General features: G+C 59.9%; 1 protein-coding gene and 1 long non-coding RNA gene across 4 annotated transcripts in view; one reads left to right on the forward strand and one right to left on the reverse strand.

The window, feature by feature from the left end:
• Positions 1-21,658, forward strand: part of ATP2B2 (ATPase plasma membrane Ca2+ transporting 2) — a 174,452-nt gene that overhangs the window by 150,675 nt on the left and 2,119 nt on the right. For 2 of the 3 annotated variants that reach the window (XM_058678902.1, XM_004581302.3), the window contains 10 exons: positions 173-414; positions 994-1,228; positions 6,159-6,338; positions 6,457-6,544; positions 8,578-8,684; positions 8,907-9,098; positions 13,030-13,243; positions 13,788-13,999; positions 14,093-14,200; positions 15,437-15,619. In XM_058678902.1, coding sequence (XP_058534885.1) covers positions 173-414; positions 994-1,228; positions 6,159-6,338; positions 6,457-6,544; positions 8,578-8,684; positions 8,907-9,098; positions 13,030-13,243; positions 13,788-13,999; positions 14,093-14,200; positions 15,437-15,619 — 1,761 coding nt within the window. Of the gene's footprint in view, positions 1-172; positions 415-993; positions 1,229-6,158; positions 6,339-6,456; positions 6,545-8,577; positions 8,685-8,906; positions 9,099-13,029; positions 13,244-13,787; positions 14,000-14,092; positions 14,201-15,436; positions 15,620-17,214; positions 17,302-21,658 lie in introns of all 3 variants that reach the window. The other variant, XM_058678903.1, reaches the window with a different exon arrangement.
• LOC131482879 (uncharacterized) lies at positions 16,782-19,398 on the reverse strand. The gene is made up of 3 exons (XR_009247371.1): positions 18,406-19,398; positions 18,070-18,222; positions 16,782-17,262 (listed from the first exon to the last, which is right to left on the reverse strand). It is a non-coding gene; the product is annotated as an uncharacterized LOC131482879 (long non-coding RNA).

Consider the following 21,658-nt stretch of genomic DNA (forward strand, 5'->3'; position numbering starts at 1 on the left):
GGCACAGGCTGGTCCCCTAGCACTGCGTCTGGACCGACAGGCGTGTCATATGTCTGAAGTAATGATAGCGTGTGGTGGAGGAGATCTTAGGGTAGCCACGGCCAGGGAAGGGTAGAAAGGAAGAGTACCCCAGGGAGCCCTGTGCTGAGTCCTATCCTGCCTCTCCCCACAGCCCCCTGAGAAGGAAGGCGCCCTGCCCAGGCAGGTGGGCAATAAGACGGAGTGCGGCCTGCTAGGCTTCGTGCTGGACCTACGGCAAGACTATGAGCCGGTGCGCAGCCAGATGCCCGAGGAGAAGTTATACAAAGTGTACACCTTCAACTCGGTGCGCAAATCCATGAGCACGGTCATCAAGCTGCCCGATGAGAGCTTCCGCATGTACAGCAAGGGTGCCTCGGAGATTGTGCTGAAGAAGTAAGTGCTGCCCCACCCACACACACACAGGGCCTACACACACACACACACACACACACACTTTCTCTCTCTCTCCCCCCCCCCCCCCGCCCCACACGGGACCCCGCCCACACAGGGCCCCGGCCTTGAGGCCCACCTGCACACGTGCCCCGCCCACGCCTTGCGTGGGCCTGCCCACACACGTGGTCCAGTCCATGAGGCCCACCCCCACAAGGGGCCCGCCCCCATGTGACTCCGCCCACAGGCGTGGCCTCGCCCATAAGGCCCGCCTACACGCGTGGTCCAGTCCATGAGGCCCGCCCCCACACGGGGCCCGCCCACACGTGACTCCGCCCACACGTGTGACCCGCCCATCAGGTCCGCCTGCACACGTGGCCTCGCCTTTAAGAGCCTCCTGCCTGCACACGTGACCCAGCCCATGAGGCCCGCCCCACACAGGTCCCGCCCACGTGCGTGGCCACGCCCACCTGCGCCCGGGCCAGGGCAGCATCCTGCAGAGTCCGTCAGGACCTGTGGCGTTCTGAGAACTTGGCCCACCCACGGCTGCCGCTGGACCTCCGCCTGCCCCTCCCACCCCAGGTGCTGCAAAATCCTCAACGGGGCGGGCGAGCCCCGGGTCTTCCGGCCCCGCGACCGGGACGAGATGGTCAAGAAGGTGATTGAGCCCATGGCGTGTGACGGGCTGCGTACCATCTGCGTGGCCTACAGGGACTTCCCCAGCAGCCCCGAGCCCGACTGGGACAACGAGAACCACATCCTCAGCGACCTCACCTGCATCTGCGTGGTGGGCATCGAGGACCCCGTCCGGCCTGAGGTAGACGACAAGTGGGGTAACCCGGAGGGGCCAGGTGGGAGGCCAGGGGCGTGACCTGGGCCGCTGCCACTTTCCAACATCCGGCACAAGCTGTGCTTGGTGTCCATGGGCCAGCAGGCCACCCCAGGGGGATCCCCTAACCTTGACCGCAGGTGCCGGGAGCTCTCTTATCATGGGTCTGGGGGCTGCTGTCTGGCTGCCCACTGGTGCCAGGACTCAGAGTCCCTGGGAGCCAGTGTGTCAGGAGCAGGTGCGTGGCGTCTCCTCAGCGCCTGTGGTTCACCCTGCACGTGTGTGCTGTTTGTGAGTCCGCAGGGATCCCTGGGCAGCCCAGTTGGCAGCCGTCATCACTCGCCTTTGTTGGGGCTCCCAGGGGCGCCGAGGTCGCATACCCACACAGGGCCCTTCTTGGTGCACAGTGGGGCTCCGGTCTGGGAGTTCGAGGCTGGGGGCTGTGGAGTGAGGTGGCAGGGTGATAGGGTGTGTGAGGCTGTGGGGTTATGGGGCAGGAGAGCTGGCTCAGCCCCAACGGTGCTGGGTTCCAGAGGACCAGGGAAGCAACAGGTCACTGCCATGGGCTTCGTGTTCAGGCCAGCAGGAAGGGCCAGGCGTCCAGCAGGCCTGGGCGGTGCTGACTGTGTTGCTTGGGGCAGTTGCGCATCCTCTCTGAGCCTCCGCTGACTTAGCACAGTGCCCTGCAGCACCTCCTCTTCTAGTTCTTTCTAAATGGCTGGTGACTGCCCTCACAGTGTGTCCCCCAGGCTCAAGGGCAGCAACTCGAAACAGCAGGTGGGCCCAGGGTCCCTTGGTGCCTTCCAGCTCTGGTGCTCGCCCCCTCCACGTCCTGGGGGACCTGCTATGTCCCCCATCTCACCCTGCCCCACCATGTGTATTTAGACATTCTCCAGACAGCGGGAAGTTCCTCAGGACCAGAGCAGAGTCAGGCCACGCAGACCCCAGTCCCACCTCCCATTCCCTTGTCAGGAGGCCTTCCTTTTCCCCATGGGAGAAGTGAGAACATGTTCTGTCCGACACACCAGGGAGGGGACCCAGCTGGGCTGCAGGGGTGAGGGACAGACCTGTGGAGAGAGAGGCCCCAGCCGGGCTGCTGTGGGGGGACAGACCTGTGGAGAGAGGGGCCCCAGCCGGGCTGCAGGGGTGAGGGACAGACCTGTGGCGAGAGGGGCCCTGCCGGGCTGCAGGGGTGGGGGACAGACCTGTGGAGAGAGGGGCCCTGCCGGGCTGCAGGGGTGAGGGACAGACCTGTGGAGAGAGGGGCCCTGCCGGGCTGCAGGGGTGGGGGACAGACCTGTGGAGAGAGGGGCCCTGCCGGGCTGCAGGGGTGGGGGACAGACCTGTGGAGAGAGGGGCCCTGCCGGGCTGCAGGGGTGGGGGACAGACCTGTGGAGAGAGGGGCCCTGCTGGGCTGCAGGGGTGGGGGACAGACCTGTGGAGAGAGGGCCCCGGCCAGGCTGCGGACGGGGGGGACAGACCTGTGGCGAGAGGGGCCCCTGCCGGGCTGCAGGGGTGGGGGACAGACCTGTGGAGAGAGGGCCCCAGCCGGGCTGCCACGGGCGGAGGGGTGAGGGACAGACCTGTGGAGAGAGGGGCCCTGCCGGGCTGCAGGGGCAGAAGACAACAGTTTGCTGTTGTCTTTCTGTTTGCTGTTGGTGGAGGTGGTGGCTGGCTGGCAACTGCCGTGGGCTGCAGACAGGAGTCTGGGTGCTCGAGGGTCACGTGGTTGGCTGCTCACCTTCCATCTTTATATATATATTTTTTATTTTTTAAATAATGATTACATGCTTGATCAGGGTGGGAAGCATTGAGGTTTAGGGAAAATTGGGTATATTCATTGCTTCCAAATTTGCTATTTCTTCTTGTTGTTCCTGGGGGAAGGGGAAAGACAAAGGGGGAAACCACTCATGACTTTTCACATGCCCCAGTACCGAGGGATGAGGAGCCGCCCCCTCACATCAACCCAGAGTCTCAGTGTGTACACATTCTGAGGGTTCTGTACAAGTGGCGTGGATAGTTGCCAGTTTCACTGATCCGAGGATGATGTCACCCTATCAATATCCATTGCCTCCAAGATTTTTTGCTGTCATCGTTTGTTTGGGGTAGTTGCCCTATTCTCCTCCTTCTGCTATAGCACCAAATGTGCTGCCATATTTTCTATTTCAAAGCAGGCCCTGTGTCCACTACTCCACCTTTTTCATTAAGTAGGACATGTTCTTGCAGGCAAGCCTAAGGGTCTGGGCCAGGCATCTTAAGTATCGCCAGATTCCCCCTCCCCTGAGCTCACAAACTTGGCACCCACCTAGTAGGCAGGCCCCGAGACCAGGGCCAGGCGACCCAAGTCCCACTGGATCCCCCACCCCTGGGACTCATGAACCCAACATCCATCTAGTAAGCGGGCTCCAGGATCCAGGACAGGAGACCCAAGCCCCAGATCCCCCACCCCTGGGGCTCATAAACCCGACATCCACCTCGCAGATATGCCCCAGGACCCAGGCCAGGCAACATGAGCCCCACCAAATCCCCACCACTGGGGTTCATGAACTCACACCCACCTAGAAGGTGGGCCTCTGGACCTGGGTCACATGACCCAAGACCTGCTGGCTTCCCCACCCCTGGGGCTTACAAACCTGACACCACCTAGTTGGCAAGCCTTGGGACCCAGACCAGGAGACCCAAGCCCCACTGTATCCCCCACCCCTGGGTTTCACAAAACCAACACCCACCTAGAAGGCAGACCCCAGGATCTGGGTCAAGCAACCCAAACCCCACCAGTTCCCCAATCCCTGGGGCTCAGGAACCCAGCCCCCACCACACAGGTGGGCCCCAGGACCTGAGCCAAGCTGCTTGAGCCCTGTCAGATCCCCTGTCCCTGGGGTTCACGAACCTGGCCCCGCTGGGCCCAGGCTGGCATGACTTGCCTCACCTCAGCGTCCACACTTTTATTGCACAGACTGACCTAGTCTAGTCTGCCCCCTGTTCCAGCTCCTGCTGGTGGGTGCTGCAGCCTACCCCAGCCCAGCCTGATTGCTGTCCTGGTCCTAATGTGAACTGGCTGGTGTTACGGCCCTATCTGGCTCCTTCTGCCCCTTGCCCTGGTTCTCAGATCTGCCGGTGGGTGCTGGCCCAGACAGGTCTGTCCCCAGACCTGACCCACATGTATGTCGGCGGGTACTGTAACCTGGCATGGTCTGGGCTGCTCCTTGCCTTGCTTCTTGAGCTCTCCTGCAGGGACTGCATCCCAATGAAGGAGTTTCCCAAGCTCCTCCATTGAGTCTCCTCCCAGTGGCAGTTCTTACACACACCAGTGGGTCGTTGGCCCAGGTTGACTTTGTCTACTTCCTATCCTGACAAGATCACTTGCATCTTTCCTGAAGATTCTGTGACAGCTCTCTGTGTGCACGTTCCCTTTTTGTCTTTTCATTCGTTTTCATTTTATCTGAAAGGCAGAGACAGAGAAAGATCTTCCACTTGCTGGCTCAGCTTTCCAGATGCCCCCAAAGGAAGAGACCTGGCCAAAGCCAGGAGCCCACTCCAGCTCTCCTGCTGAGTGTTGGGGGCCCAGGCACTTGGGCTGTGCATTAGCAAACAGCTGGAACCAGAAGCGGAGCTGGGGCTTGAACCTGGGCGCTCTGATAGGGACACCAGTGTCCTGAGCAGCACCTCGACCATCATGCCCAAGACCCGCCCTTCCCTTTGCCAGAATAGCAGGTCCTGCAAGCACACTGGGGGAGGCATCACTTGGTGTCCCTACAAGAAGATACCCGAGGCAGCTGATTTGATTCCAAGTCCAGTATGTTCAGGTGGCCCAAGTGAGGGGACAGGCAGGCCGTGGTAGCGTGCATGCCAAGGAAAACATGACATCAGGAGCCACAAAGAGGAGAGCAGGGGGGCTGAACTGAAGCCCTTATGACAATCTGCCCACGCCAGAACTCAGGGTTATGCAAGAACTAGCTTCTGAGGGCTCCCCAGGGATCTACCCACCTCCCACTGGACCCCCCCCTTCTCAAGCCAGCACCGCCTGCTGCTCACACCACCCTGTGAACCACAGCTTTGGCACATGGGCCTTTGGGGACCCCACAGAAATATGCAGACCATAACAGTGACATAACTTGACCTCTGTAAAGACCCTTTTTCTGAGTAAGGTCACTTCCATGGCTGCTGGGATAGGGAAAGGACCCTCAGCCCGTGTGTCCACACTGTCCCAGTAGCGGTCAGCAGACAGTGTAGGACAAGAATCAGCCTTCCAACTCGGCACTACTAGGTCTCAGGCTCCAGTGTGCTCTGGTCCACTCATGATGTTCTGAGCAGATGCACCTGGTTGGTGTATGGTATGTCCCCACACAGTGGGTTGATATGTGTATATATTAAAGGTGGTGGCAGCTCTGAGCTCATGTTCACGTCCTTACTTGGGGAAATCCTCAGATCTGAATGGACACCCAGTGGGCCCAAACACGAGGCTCTCGTTACAGGCAGAGACACGGTCCTCCTCCTCTTGGAGAAGTAGCACCATCTACATGAAGCACAACTGTCACAGTATCTGTAAGTCAGCGTCACGTGCTAGAAAGAAGTCCAGCTTTATCACAGAGATCGTGCGAGCAGGTCCAAGTCACGTGCGCTCCTGCCCGGGCTGGCAGCTCCAGGGATGGTTACTTCTCAGTCAGGGTCACCAGTGGTTCCGGTTCAGGGAGAGCTGTGGTGGTCAAATGGTGGTGCCCAAGTCCAAAGGATGCTGTAATTGATGAGCAGTGCCTGCCTGGGCACAGGAAGGGGACAGGGTCCATGTGCCCTTAGGCACTCCCTGTGATCCCGGAGCAACTACCCACGAGCAGGACTCACAAGGAAGTCATCCAGGCAGGTGGGGAGGGCCTGCCCAGGGAGTGCCCTCCTCTACCACAGCTGCCCTCCTGTGCAGGTCCCAGAAGCCATTCGCAAGTGCCAGCGGGCGGGCATCACTGTCCGCATGGTCACCGGCGATAACATCAACACGGCCAGGGCCATCGCCATCAAGTGTGGCATCATCCATCCCGGGGAGGATTTCCTGTGCCTAGAGGGCAAGGAGTTCAACCGGAGGATCCGCAACGAGAAGGGGGAGGTATGGCACAGGGGCAAGCGTGGTGGGCATTGGGGTGCTGCGGAATAGCTGTGGGGGCAGGCCTGGAGGCTGACTCCTCGGGACCTCAGGCCGACTCCCCCACCTCCTTCCTGTCCAGATCGAGCAGGAGCGAATCGACAAAATCTGGCCAAAGCTGCGGGTGCTAGCTCGCTCCTCGCCCACGGACAAGCACACCTTGGTCAAAGGTCAGGCATGGGCCACCAGGGGCCGGGGGGGACAGGGAGGCTGTGAGGCTGCCAATGCCTACAAGCCCTGCAGCAGTCTGAGGGCTGGCTGGGACCCACAGAGCAGTTCGACTCGATATGCGTACGATGGGCACTCCATACCCATGCATCACTGGCTTATGCTCCTAGTCTGGCCCCCGAGCCTGTGAGTTTGAGACCCTCAGTTGGCCTGGACTTGAGGCCCCCAAACAGCATCTATGACCAATACCCCAGGGATTTTCCCTGTCAGAAGCCAGAATCTTCCTCCCTATCTCCCAGTGGGTGGCCGGGTGCTAGGCACTGCTGACATCACACAGTCCTGCTTCATTTCCTGGCCCTATCACCCACCTGCCTGTCTGCTGTGTCCTTCACTCTGAGACTCAGTTTCCCCCTATGTGAAATGGCCATGATGGGACCAAGTTCTGATTGGGTCATCCCAGAGACATCTCAAAGGTGGACAGAGATGGGCCTGGGAGCACAGACCTCTGGGCAGGAGGTCCCTGGCCCGTCCCGCTTTCTCTCCAGCCCCGCCCACACTGAGCTCTCTGTGACTGTTTGCTCAGCACCCACTCTGAACTAGCGTGGCCCTTGGCTCTGGGAATTAACAGTGCAGTTCTGCGCAGGGCTGCTGTGGCCACAAACTCAGGCTCAGAGAATTCTGGATCATGGGCTGCTCATGATGGGGCCGGGGGAGGGGCAGGTGTTGTGGGCAGGGCAGGAGCTGTGCTGTGAAGAGACAGAGTCGGGGCAGGGCCAGCACTGTGCACACAGCCAGTGGCCTTCCCCTTTGTTCCTGGGTCAGCAGGGTGAGAGGGGAGAGAGCTCATTCGAGAGCTCCCTGAGATGTGCAGACAGTAGCCTCAGGGAGAGGCACCAGCAGGACAGGGCCTGAGAGGGCAAGTGCAGCTGGTGGCCCATGGGGCTGGACAGGCACAGGCTGAGCCACTCTTTGGGGAGTAGAATGTATACTGGCTCAGGAGCCTGCCCAGGCCTGTGTGTTTGGATGGGCTGACCTTGGGAGTCGCAGGAGAGGGGATGGATTGGAGGAGAAGCCAACATATTGGTACCAGGACTGGCTGAGTCAGAGCCCTCCAACCACCAGCTGGAGCTGAGAGATAGCTGTACAGCGAGTAAAGGGGAGTGCAAGCCCGAAGTGGGGGTCTAGGCAGGGTATGTGGGCCGGGCAGACAGGAGCCACTGTGGAGGCCCACAGGCAGCGAGGGCACTGGAGGTGCTGGTGACCAGGACTAGGAGCATCCCAAGAGGAGAGGGGTGGGAGAGTGGTGGGGACCAGCTGGCCACAGATAACACATTCCACACATGCAGCCACGCAGTGGTAGGAACGTGGATAGCCCCTGGGGCGGGGAGTGAGAATGACTTCCAGGGTGGGTGGGTTTAGACATGGCTGTAAGCCTGGGGTTGCTGGGTCCAGCAGGGATGGGCCCAGGTAGGGAGCTGCCGGAGGACTCTGGGAGCCAGGTCTGGGTGATGCCTTCCAGCTGCAGAGTAAGAAGGGCAAGGTTCAGGTGGGCACCAGATTCCTATGTTGTCTGTGGTCCCCTCTTTCCAACATCCAGCACCCTCTACACTTCCCCCACAATAACACCAGCTACCTGCTCCTTCCCACAGCATCCCGGGGCCACGGGTCCTATGTGATTGGGTCATTTGCTGAAGATTTGTTGGGAGTGACTGTCTGGAGACATAGCTGGAGAGAGATCGAAGCCAGGACAGTGGGCCCAGCCATAGCCTGCTCAAGCACAAGTGGTCACCATGGGGAGGAGGTGCTGGAGGCACCCATGGGTTTCATAGAGGTGGAGTTAGAGGGTAAAGTACAGGGCAGTTGGACACAGTGCTGAGAGGTAAGCAGGTCTCCCAGGGTATCCACTGTGCCCTGCAAGTGCCAGCAAGAGCCACCATAAGAGAGGTGGCCTGTCGGGGGTCAGAGAGGAGCCCCTCTTGCGGGTCAGGGCTGGCCCTGCTACCCCGTCCACCAGTGCCCTCTGCTGCCCTTGCAGGCATCATCGACAGCACGCACACAGAGCAGCGGCAGGTGGTGGCGGTGACAGGAGACGGCACCAATGACGGCCCTGCCCTGAAGAAGGCTGACGTGGGCTTCGCCATGGTAGGAGCGGCTCCTGGGGTGGGCAGAGGCTCAGACTGCAGAGTCTGTGACTAACGGGGGGGACCCCGGTTCACACCCAGCCCACCTGCATGCCCAGTCCCCAGCCAGAGGGATAGGGGAGGGGCATCCTGGAGGCAGAAGTGGGGGCAAAAAGAGATTTCTGTGCAGTGTGGCTGAGGATGTGTAGGAGTGAGGACAGCGGCTCCATCCCTTTCCCCACAGGGCATTGCCGGCACAGATGTGGCCAAGGAGGCTTCTGACATCATCCTGACAGATGACAACTTCAGCAGCATCGTCAAGGCCGTGATGTGGGGGCGCAACGTGTATGACAGCATCTCCAAGTTCCTGCAGTTCCAGCTGACGGTCAACGTGGTGGCCGTGATCGTGGCCTTCACTGGCGCCTGCATCACCCAGGTGGGGTCCCAGAGTGAGGGAAGGGGCAACAGAGTCAGTGCATGGAAGAGGAGGGTACCCACCAGCAGAGCAGCTGTTGAGGGCCAGGCGCTTGGGTGTGGCCAGAGTGCATGGGATCAAGGAGATGAGATTCAGGGACTGTGTGACTTTCCTGAGGTCTCCCCGCAGAGAGGACATGGCAGACCTCACATCCTGCTGGCCTGACCCAGCATCAGCCTGGACATGGTGTAATAGGAGGACAGGAAGCTGCAGAGGCCCTGGCTGGGCTATGGGGCTTAGCACAGAGGGGGTCAGAAAGAGGCACCGAGGGCTCTGTGCTGGTCACCTTCTGTGGGTGAGGGCACAGCCTACGGGTATCTGCAGCTTCACCCCGCACTTACCCCAGCCCATCAGCTGGGAACTATGATATGAGCCCCTTTTTTTGAAGATTTATTTATTTTTTTTATTGGAAAGTCAGGTAAACAGAGAGGAGAGACAGAGAGGGAGATCTTCCATCTGTTGATTCACTCTCCCAGCGGCTACAACTCCAGATGTGTTCAAGGTACGGACTTTAGCCACTGGGCTACCATACTGGGCCCAATCCCCATTTTTTAAAAAATTTGTTTGAGGGCCTGGCACGGTAGCCTAGCGGCTAAAGTCCTCACCTTGCACATGCCGGGATCCCATATGTGCACTGGTCCTAACCCGGCAGCCCCACTTCCCATCCAGTTCCCCACTTGTGGCCTGGGAAAGCAGTCGTGGATCCTGTATGCATATCGGAGACCTGGAGAAAGCTCCTGGCTACTGGCTTCTGATTGGTGCAGCTCCAGCCATTGCAGGCACTTGGGGAGTGAATCAGCAGATGAAAGATCTTCCTCTCTGTCTCTCCCCCTCTGTATATTTAACTTCCCAATAAAAATAAATTTAAAAAAAATTTTTTTAAATTTGTTTGAAAGTCAGAGTTACAGAAAGGGAGATCTTCCATCTGGTGATCCATTCTTCCAGTGGCCACAATGGCCAGGGATGGGCGAGGCTGAAGTCAGGAGCTTCCTCCGGGGCTCCCATGCAGGTGGCAAGGACCCGAGTGTGTGAACCGCCTCGTGCTGCCTTTCCAGGCACATCAGTAGGATCCAGGGACATATCTTGCTGAGCTGCTATAGCATATTGGGTCAGTGTTGGATGCAGGCTGGTAAGACAGGATCTGGGTTTACCCAGGGCCCAGTTTGATCTGCCTGTTAGGACACCTTACTTTGAGTTTGATCCCATACAGAAACCTTCTGTCTTCAGGGAGAGACAGCACCCCTCCCCTCTGCTGGCTGTGAGCCTGGAGGGGAGTGGTTCCCTGATAGTCCCCAGATCCACAGTGAGGGGAAGCTCATCCTGGGTGGACAGGTAGGTGGGTAGGAATACAGATAGTGAGAACCATGTGGCTTCCAACTCATGACTCGACCTTTATTCCCCCTCAGAGATGTCCCACCCTTGATCCCAAGGCTTGCTCAAGGGTACAGATTTGTCCCATCTTGTCTATGTACTTCCTGATGATTAGGGGCTCAGACTTTGGCCATCGTGGGTCTGGACCCTCTCCCTGTCTTATCTAACAGGTCCCTCTCACAAGCCAGAGAATTTTGAATTGGTGCCAATGGCCACGTCCCCACATGGACCTCATTTCTCTGGAAAGCTGTTGGATTCCCTTTATCTTTTGAAGCCTTGTCTAAGATCCTTGGTTCCCCGAGGTCACCAGACTTCCCTTTGGTGTTCCTCTGCTTTGCACAAGAGTCTGCAAAGGAGGTGGCCCAACATGCGGTGTGTGCACCGAGGTTAGGGCACCCCCACGGGCTCTGTTCCCTGAGATCTGAGATCCTCAGGTGTCCAAAGCCAGCTGGTTATGCAAGTACAGGCCCCCTGCCCAAGGCTGGCAGTGGGAACAAGAGCAGATATGATAAAGGCAGGGGTTCCTGGAAGTCTCAGGCGATACTGGCCTTTGGGACATGGAGGGGCCACTGGCAGCAACAGCCCTGGACTGGATGCTTGTCCCAACCTGGCCAGGAGGGGCCAAGATGTGTGTCCCCTCATCCCACGCAGCTACCGGACCCTAGATCCCGGGCACTTGTCATTCCATTTCAGATGGCATTGTTGAAGCAGGTGAGCAACCCCTGACCTACACAGTAGTCCTGCCTCTGGTCCAGTCCCAGCCAGACCACGTGACCAGCGGGTCCAGGCAGCCAGCCTCAGCCTGCATGGTTCCCAGACTGTAGAGCCTGGATGCTTGTTGCTGCTGTCCTGGGCACCTCAGCCAGGCAGCCAGGCCCAGGCTGAAAAGCCTTTTCCCAGGGTCCACGTGGTTCCAACGCCACAGGCCCTGGGTTCTCATTGCTCCCATTCTGCTCAGCATGCCGGGGCAACAATTCAGATCCAGCTGGTCTTCTCCCAAGGCCCATGTGGCTCCTGCTCCCAGCTGTCCCAGGCAGGGCACAAGCTGGCAACCAAGCCCTGTCCACATGGCTTCCGGGCTGTAGACTGGGTGCGTGTTGCCACCATTCTGGATGGCATGGCTGGGAGTCCAACCCCAGCCCATGCAGTTTCTGGTCAGCACAGCCAGGTGACCAGCCCAGGCCTGCCAGGCCCTTTCTAAAGGCCCATGCGGTTTTGCAGGTCACGGGCCCTAGGTGCTTGTTTCTACTGCTGCAGGTTTTATGGTTGGGCCACCAATCACGGCCTACATGGCACACTCCCAAAACTCATATGGCTCCTGCCACAGCCATTCCAGGTGGACTGTGGCCAAACAACTAACCCTGACCTGTCGGTGCTGTGGTGGCATGGTTGTGTGAACTCCCAGGCCTCAACCCATGGGGTTCCCAGGGCCCTTGTGGGACCATGATTGGATAACCAGCTCCAGCCCCTCTCCCAAGGCCTATTCAGTTCCTGCTCACTGGGAGAGGGGAGGGCAGGGCAGAGGGATCCCCTTGTCCTGCAGGTTCCTGGGACCCCAGTCTACCTGCTGCCCTCAGGGGCCCAAAACCCCCAGCTGGAGAAGAGAAGGTGGGCCCCCTTAGCACAGCTGATCCCTAGAGCCAGAGTCTCCCATCCAGAACCTGAGCAGACATATCCCTGACCCCCAGGAGCCGGGCAGCACCTCAAGAACTGTGTGGCCTGAGAATGTGATCCCTCTCCTGGGTAGGGCCCTCTGGGGTCTGTGGATGAGCTGCTCCCTCTAGTGGCAGCCTAAGGACATGTTCATCTACCTTCTGGAGGTGCTAGCCAGGGAGACTCAGACCTGGGATCAAGGTAGTGGGAGTGCAGGTGGACTGACTCTGGGGCCTGTGTAAACAGAAGAGACCAAAGGACAGAAAAAAATCAGGAACAGGAGGCACTGGAGCTGAGCCAGGCAGCCTGGGGAGGGGGTGGAGGAGTATCTGTGCAAGTGCAGGCAGGGGAGACCCTGGGAGCCCCTCTAAGGGGGGACAGAGGGGTTGGAGAAGCCAGGAGTGGTGGGCTTCCTAGAGGGCAGAGGTCTGGCTGAAGAGGCCCCAAGGCCAGGGAGGGCAGCGTGGAGAGGGGCTGGGCTGAGCAGGCCCCAGAGGGAGAAGGCAGCGGGTGGAGTGGCAGGGGCCGAGTGCAGAAACCCTGGAGGGAGGGAGCTGCAGGCAGGGGTCATAGGCTGGTAGAGAATGGGCAGGTCTGGCCTTAGCTGGGAGATGTCTGTCCCTCTGGACAGAATCAGGAAAGGCAAGGGCCCCCAGGGACTCCACTTGTTCCTGGGGGGTATGGCTGAGTGGGTAGTCTGGGCTCTTCCAAAGAAAACTTTGGGGAACCTGCTGTGTACCTGTCTACCCTATGGGAGCATGAGAGCACACCCTGAGCCCTGCCCAGCCAGAGCCTGACATGCCCACCCTGAGTCCTGCCCGGTGCCTGGCAGGTAACAGTAACAGCCCCCTCCTGGCCATGTCCCCAGGACTCACCCCTGAAGGCGGTGCAGATGCTGTGGGTGAACCTCATCATGGACACGTTCGCATCCTTGGCTCTGGCCACCGAGCCGCCCACCGAGACCCTGCTGCTACGGAAGCCATATGGCCGCAACAAGCCCCTCATCTCACGCACCATGATGAAGAACATCCTAGGCCACGCCGCCTACCAGCTCACCCTCATCTTCACCTTGCTGTTTGTCGGTGAGTCCCTGCCCACCTCGCCCCCAGCCTAGTGACTCCAGGCACACATCTCTTCTGCTGCGCCATGCCCAGCCAGGCCTCATCCCAAGAAACAGCCTTTGGGGGATGTCCTGGGCACCTGTGGCTGTCCCGTGCTCCCGGGACCATCATCCAGTCAGCCTAGAGACACCTTTTACGAGCCATGTCCCTGACACCCAAGCTGACCTATTACTATCATCAAAAGTTCACAATAGGGTGGACTAAAACACTGCCTACCATGGCAGCCCACCTCCAGAGAAGGGGTTTGGTCAGCCCCGCCCCTGCCCAGAATACACACACCCTATACCCAGCCACATGCCCGCCCAGAGCATCCCTGCCCATCATCCAGCCCCTCCTCCACCCAGGAGGCACCTGTCCATCACCCAGCCCCACTCCACCCCCACCGAGGCAACCTTCCCATCACCCAGCCCTTCCCCCACCCAGAACACATCTGCCCCTCACCCAGCCCTTCCCCCACCCAGGACACATCTGCCCCTCACCCAGCCCCACCCTCTTCCCCTGGCAGGTGAGAAACTGTTCCAGATCGATAGTGGCAGGAATGCGCCACTTCACTCGCCGCCCTCAGAGCACTACACCATCATCTTCAACACCTTCGTCATGATGCAGCTCTTCAACGAGATCAACGCCCGCAAGATCCACGGTGAGCGGAATGTCTTCGATGGCATCTTCCGGAACCCCATCTTCTGTACCATCGTGCTGGGCACCTTTGCCATCCAGGTAGGGTGGAGTGGGCAAGTGCTGGCTGAGTGGGGTAGGGTGAGGTGGGCAGACCCACTGAGCCATGGCGTCTCTGTCCCTCGCACCCTGTAGATAGTGATCGTGCAGTTCGGCGGGAAGCCGTTCAGCTGCTCCCCACTGCAGCTGGACCAGTGGATGTGGTGCATCTTCATTGGTCTGGGAGAGCTCGTCTGGGGCCAGGTAAGTCCCCGCAGAGGCAGGGAACACAGCCCCATGCCAGGCCTACCCCCACAGGAGGCCGCAGGCCAGGGACAGTTCCTGGGGATGCGCCGGGACTGGACGTTCACTGTGCCTTCTCCACACATCAGCTTTTGAAGTGTCAGTTGATTTCAGGAGCCAGTGTGGCCATGCTGACATGCCTGGAGTAGAAGCTCATGACAGCACTAACGTGATGAGCACAGTGTCATAAAGCTAGCCAGAGGCCCTGATTGCCAAGGCTCGTGGGTCAATGAGGGGCACACTCAGCATGTAGCAGGGTCCCTGAGCACATCCTCCACTTGGAAACCTGTAAGGGGTCCTTCCAGCTCTGAGCCCAGAACACTCTCCTACACATCCCCTCCTTGTGTTTGGCCATGTTGCAGGTGCACAGGGACACACACACAGCCCAGAGGTCTCTGGTCCAGACCACAGCTCTGGAGATGTGCACAGAGCTAAGCTAGGGACAGGGGTGGGGAAGGCCTCATACTGCTGGGCTCAGACATCCAGGCTGGGGCACCCGGGGCTGGGGGCCCTGCTCTTACCAGGAGGTCATCCCAGGCTAGAGTAAGGAATCACAGGGACATAGTGCTCAAGATGGACAAAGGATGCGTTCCAGGAAACAGGCACTCAGCTGGAGCTCACTGGGCAGTTCCATTCCCTGGGTTCCTTCAGGGCAAGCCTGCTCTGTCTACACCCCAGGGGAGTGAGCTCTCCGTGTGGTATCTGGGGGGAGCACAGGTCAGTGCCGAGGGATGCAGTGCCCCTAGCACTGAGCACTCAGGCTAGCCCTGTCCCAATGTTCAGGAGACACAGGGGCTCCCTGAGGCCTCAGCCTTGGCTGAGCTTTTAGGGAACAGGGAAAGAAGGCAGTCGACCTTCCCAAGCCATGAGCTCCTGTTCCCCGGCTTGGGTGGCCGGACCCTTCCTGCCAGTGGCCTCAGGATTGAGCCTGGGAACCTTGCAGGCCAGCCACAGGTCAGGCTTATGCACAGCAGCATGGGCGGCCCCTTGCCTGGACACACCCAGGCTCCGAGAGGCCACTGGCTGCCCCAGGTCCAGTCACCAGCACGGCCTGGGCCCTGTGCCCCTGCTGGCCTAAAACACCATGGTTTTCCATTCTGCCGTGCTGTGGACACACAGAGGGTGGGAGTGGGTAGGGCACGCCTGGGCGAGCAGTGCGTGGCAGAGGGAAGGACTCTGACGACTAGTCCTTCGCAGGTCATTGCCACCATCCCAACAAGCAGGCTCAAATTTCTGAAGGAGGCGGGCCGGCTCACACAGAAGGAGGAGATTGCAGAGGAGGAGCTCAACGAGGATGTGGAGGAGATCGACCACGCCGAGCGCGAGCTGCGCCGCGGCCAGATTCTCTGGTTCCGAGGCCTCAACCGGATCCAGACTCAGGTACCGGGGCCGGCGGGCGAGCCCAGGCCTGGCTAGAAGGACCATGTGCTCCAGCCACCCTTGGCCGGGCTCTGACCCGAGGGAAGGAGGCTTTGCCCTCCCAGGGCCACCACCCCATTCCTCACATACACCCTGGGAGCCACTGGGCACACCGAGTGGCCTGCCCAAACAGTAAGCCTGAGGAGGGATGTGGTGGGTCTCCCAAGGATTCCCCTGGGCAGGAGAGGTTGGGGTGGCCTGAGGGCTAAGGTGAGCGAGGGACTATGGCTCCCAGCAGCAGGGCAGGGCAAGGCTGGGCAGAAGCTACGAGCCAGGGCACCCCAAGGCAATCCAGGGCCCAGTGGTCAGGAGTGAATCGCAAATGCCCCACCTGCACACACACATCCTCTACCCCCTGAGGGGCCTCAAATACTGACCCAACCCTCCCAGGGGGAGGAGGCACCTGGAAACACATAAATGGGAAATCCCTGGACACACACGTGTATGCCAAGTACATGCAGGGATGCCTGTGTACATACATGCCAAGGGTATGGAAATGTACAGATGCATGCCCAAGTGTGCACAGACACATTCACACCAAATACACAGCTATACATATACACACATCCCTGCCATGCCAAATACATAGGCACATGTGCGCGTGCCAGCTAGGTACACAGACACCCACGTGTACCAAGTGGACACACCATCTGTGCCACATGCACAGAGACACAAGGTACCACACACAGCAGGGCAGTACGAGCTGCTTGCAGATTACACTGCTACCTGGCCCCGGGTCTAAGATGGGTGCTGGGATTTATAGGCGATGTCGCAGCCAGGTGAAGAAGCCCACACTAGCTGGAAAGGTGGAGCCAGGCGTCTTATACACCAGCCCCCAACCGTGGGAAAATGTGGCCAGCGGTGGCCCAGCACCTGGGCTCCATTCCTGTGCAGCTGGCAGCAGCTCACCTAGGGTATGCTATACCCACATCCTATCCCCTCCAAAATTGGCCTCACTGAGCTTTTAAGGCCTGTAAAAGGTGGCCAGAGTCTGCAGGCCTCTTTTTGTGCCTTGTAAGCATGTGAGACTGAAGTACGGCTTCAGGCCTGACCGTCCATGGCCCAAGCCTGGGCTCCCCATGACCCAGTCCCTTCCCACGACCCAGGTCCCCATGCATGGTGTCCTGGGGGACCCAAGCACCTGCCTCTAGGTGGGTGCTCACGTGAGCCAGGGGCTTTCCCAGCTGCAGATGGCCCTGAAAGGTGGGCGACATCCCCCTTTAAGACAACAGGCTGGACTCGGGCACCTGGCCCAAGTGGCTGAGCTTGAGTTTAGGGCAACACCTTTTGTACCCCACGTGCTCCCAACTGCTTGGATTCCACACCTGGTCCCAAAGGGGGTTGAGCACCCAGCCTGTCCCCTCCGGGGCCTGGAGCTGGCAGAGGTGGTTCCGGGCCTTGGGATGTACCTAGTATTTTGTGTTTGGTGTAAGTGGCACTGTTGTCATCGTCATTGTCGTCGCCGTGGCTGCGCTGTCCTCGTGGCGTGGCACTGTCAGTCGTGCGGCTGCTGTGTGTTCCTCTCGCAACCTGTCTCGTTCTCTCCTCCGTTGCAGATTGAAGTAGTCAATACTTTCAAGAGCGGGGCCTCCTTCCAGGGGGCTCTGCGGAGACAGTCCTCGGTCACCAGCCAGAGCCAGGACGTAGCCAATCTGTCTAGCCCTAGTCGCGTGTCGTTGTCCAATGCTCTTTCCTCTCCGACCAGCCTTCCTTCTGCTGCAGCTGGGCGTGAGTGTGAATCCTTACCGCCTCTGCCAGCCCCCGGGCCGGCAAGCGGGCAGGGGCTGGGGTGTGAGAGGACATGGGGGGTGGCTCATCCCTGCCAGGCCTAGGGGCCACTGGAGATGACCCCAGCTGGCCAGGAGATGGGAGCCAGTCTCACAGTGGCAGTCAGGCTGTAGGCAGGCTCAGAAGGTCCCTAGTGGTCATCAGGAGGCTCCCTGTTGGTCAGGAGGGGTTCAGTGATCAGCTGGTCCCAACCCTTAGTAGGGCCCCAGGGGATAGCGATTGAGAGGGCACAGGGTCCAAGGTACCCTCGCCCAGGAATGGCCTGAGGGTCACAGTCAGCAGAAATTTACTAGGAGCCAAAGAACTTCCTGGGGTTGCAGTCCATCACAGAGGGGATATACCTTGACCGCTGAGCAAAAAGGTCACCACAGGTCAGAGGTTTCAGTCAGGGGTGCCAGGCCACCAGGAGCCCCCACCCCAAGCAGTCCTGCACCTGCCTCCCACCCCCTCCTGCCACCCGGGGTATCAGTGCCTGCAGCAGAGGTTGCCAGCCCGTTCAGCTTGACCTCAGCCGCCCAGCTGGGCTGGAGCAGCAGGTCCATGGATTTGGTCTGAACTTGAGTGTGCTACCTTTCCTCCGCTCCCCGGCCCTCGCCTGGCCACCTCACTATCCCACTCCTGACCTGGGGCTTGCCCTCCGTCTCCGGCGGCATCTCGATCTTTGCAGGACACTTCACTGTCCGCAGGCCCCCTGTGCCACCTGTGTCCAGTCGGGCCTCCCCAGGGCTCCAAGCCTCATCTCTGTCACGATGCTCTTCCTCCCATGTCAGAACACCCTGTCCGTTAGGGTCAGAAGCCGGTGTGGGGCCAGAGGAGTGGGGCACACACACCGTGGAGCATCGGGGTCAGGCTGCATGCTCTGGGCAGGAAACACTTTCGCCTCCCCCTCCTCAGCTGGGGACGCCCCGTTAGCTACTCTGCCCCTCCCTACCCTGGCATCACATGGGCCCTGCCCTTACCAGGGATTTCCAGTGCAGTCAAGTTCCTTCTGGCTCTGCCACCCTTCCTGCGACTCCTGCATGGCCTGGCTGGGCCGGGCTTCAGGGCCCATGCCCGGCTCTGTGTCCATCTTGGACCATCCTCTTGCATGAGGCACCACCCTCATATGACCACTCACCGACCCCAACCCTCGGTGCCCTGGCAACCCGCAGAGTCCTCTCTAATGCCCAGCCAGAGGAGCAGGCCTGCCCTTCTGGTAGCCTCATTTCCACCTTTCCCTTCCCATCCTCAGAGACCCAGGCACCTCAGAGACCCCTGCCCCAGCAGCTAAGTCACTCACCCCAGGCCTCTACACACATCTCCCTCCAGGCCATCCCAGCCCCTCTCCCAGGGGGGCCCCAGGCATGGACTGGCCTCCCACTAGGCACCTCAGCAGAGCCTTAAAGGGCTGTCTCCCTGGCCCCTGCCCACAACCCTCCCTGCTGGGGACCCTCGGAGCTGGGTAAAGCTCCAACCTTGGCTAGGCCTCAGGTCACCCTCAGAGTGTCCAGTTCCTGCCCACAGTGCCAACATCAGCCTGTGGAATGCCTTGGGAACTTAGAAAGAGCCCAGCCTCCCTCCTCTCATAGGCACTGCTTTCCCAAGAGGTCAGCACAGCCACAGCAAAGACCCTGACCCGTCACTTGAAACCCTTTAGCACTGTCACCTCTTCTGCATTCAAGCACCCCCAAGAACTCTAGGGCCAATCTGTCTGTCCCTATTCTTCAGGGACCAGGCTGCCCCACCCACCTGGACAGTTTCCCGGCCAAGGAGGCCAGTCCTACAGACCCAGCAGGACTCAGACCAGTGTCCCCTGCGCCAGGATAGACCACAAAAACCAGGGTCAGGGCAGGGAGTGCTGGGAACTAACCTACTGACACCCACTCAGGATGCCAGGGCGAGCCAAGTCCCTGGCCTCATCACACACCATTGCCACAGCCCAAGGGTGCGTGGAGGCTGTGGTGAGTGGGACAGTGCATGTCCACCCTCACACTGTTCTCTCCTGGCTTTCTCAGAAGTGTGATTGTTCCCTGCCCTAAAATTGCTGACACTGCACACTTAGACCCCGCTCTATGGGTCCGCAGCCCCTGCCAACCCCTCCCACAGCTCACGGCTGAAATGGGTGGAGGGGTGGGCTTCAGGAAGACCCTCACATAGCTAAGAGCCCCCAACCAGGGGCCCTTCTTTTCCCTGAAGGCCCTCACTGCTTCTCAGAGCCCTGAGGGGAGGATGGTCTGCCTTCAGGAACCAGTGCTGGGCCTGGGGAGCAGAGTGCCTTCGGCGGCTGTCTTCCCCTGCGGTGCTCAGCAGGGCTGTGGCGCTCAGCAGGGCTGTGGCAGGCTCTGTGTTCATCAGCCCTGGGCACACTGTGGATGCTACCCCCAGCTAGACAGACAGGGCCCCTCTCCCCCATACCCCTCTGCATCTGTAGTCGCGTGGAGTGCTGGCGCCAGGACTGGGGCCCTTCTGGGGCGTGTAGGAGACAGTGGCAAGGAGCTTCGGTGACTTGGTCGGTGCAGCCGGGGATGGTTGAGGACGTGGCTTGCGTGGGGGGGCCCGGGCCTCTGCGTGAGGACGTGGCTTGCGTGGGGGGGCCCGGGCCTCTGTGCTATCTGAATATTGTATGTGTTTGTTTCCCCAGAGGGCTAGAGAACCCTGGACACAGAGTTCAGCAAGAGAGAGTGAAATTAAAAGAGGTTGTGAGTCTTTACCCTTGAGCCTGACATGAATGTGACTCGGTCCCAGACTCTTGGCTTCCTTGAAGCCGGGTAAACATTCGAGTATGTCGCGAGCCCTCAAAGTGGGGCCTGGTGTCCCCTCCTCACCCTCTGACCATGGCCCCGGCCCTGTGCTGATGACACCAAAACACCTTAAACCCCCACGCCTGAGCCCCTTCCTGCTGCCCCCACCCCCAGCCCAGACCCCAGCCTTAGGGTTGGCAGGGAAAGGGGAGGCAGAGTTCCTTCCTGCCTGTCCGTTCCAGCGCAGAGAGAACGGGGTGGAGACTTGAGGTGGCCGTTGGCGGGGTGTGCCCGCAGTCTCGTGCCCACAGTCTTGTCCAGAGCAGCTCGTTCTCTGTTGTCTCCATGCCAGGGGGAGGTGGGCCGGGGGGGTCTCATCTCATTGTGTGTCATCCCCCTGCGTTGTTGGTCACATGACAGGGCCCTGCCACTCCCACCCCCCCACCCCTCACGGGTCCCAGCCGGCCCTTGAGAGCCCTCAGCTGGGCCGCTATAGCCATGAGGGTTATGTCCATCTTACGGTGAGGCCAGCTGAGGCCTGCACCGCTTTTTTTGAGTGTTCTCTTGAAAAGCTCAGAGTATGAGTAATCTCTATAGACTCATCAAGAGAGAAGCCAGGGAGGGGGAAGAAAATCAGAGCACCCTAAATGGGCACCATGGGAAGCCAGCACAAATGCACCGGGTGGCTGGCTCTTGCCTGCCACCTGCTGCCTCTCTTACTCAAAGCAGGATCCCAGCAGATGGGATCCTGAAGCTCCCACCCCGCACCAATCCCCCATACTGCCGCCCTGCATGTGTGGAGGAGAAGGGACAGGGCACAGGGCACAGGGGAGTAGTCATGAACCAGCAGGTGCTGGCTGTCGGCCCCCAGCTTGCAGCTGAATCCACCTCACCCTGTGTGCTCCCCCCGGGAAGGCAGACGAACTCACCCTGCACACTGGAAGGGCTCCCGTGGGAGCGTTCCTCACCCTCACAGAGGGTCCTTCCTTAGCAGCACAGGCTTGGCTGGGAGTTCAGGGCCTAGGACTGCAAGGGCCTCCCCCACAACCGTGTCATCCAGTCTCCTGCCCCCGGCAGGCAGCGAGGCCCTGCCCATGGGCATGTGGGTGCCATCCTCCCTCCTCCACTTCTCACTGCACTCTGAGTAGAGGCTTGGGAGAGAGGGCAACCCATGTCTTTGGTCTTAGTCCCTTGAGACGCCACCCCAAGGACACCCCTGCACCCCAAGAGGCAAGGCAGCACAACCAGAGAAGTGGTGTGGCTCACATGCAGTCCAGGAACCAGGAGGGGCAGAGCCAGGGCTCAGACCCAGGTCTTTCTGCCTCCATGCCCAGCACTTTCCCCATCAGCCTGCAGGCTCAACAGCCAGCCCCCTTTTACTGGGGCAGAGCCGATGCTCTGGGATGGGTAGTTCCCCTACAGACATGGCCCTACAGACATGGCCCCTACAGACATGGCCCCCTTCCCACCCACAGCCCTCCCCCAGGACTGG

Source organism: Ochotona princeps, chromosome 21 (genome assembly GCF_030435755.1).
Source record: "Ochotona princeps isolate mOchPri1 chromosome 21, mOchPri1.hap1, whole genome shotgun sequence".
NCBI lineage: Eukaryota > Metazoa > Chordata > Mammalia > Lagomorpha > Ochotonidae > Ochotona > Ochotona princeps.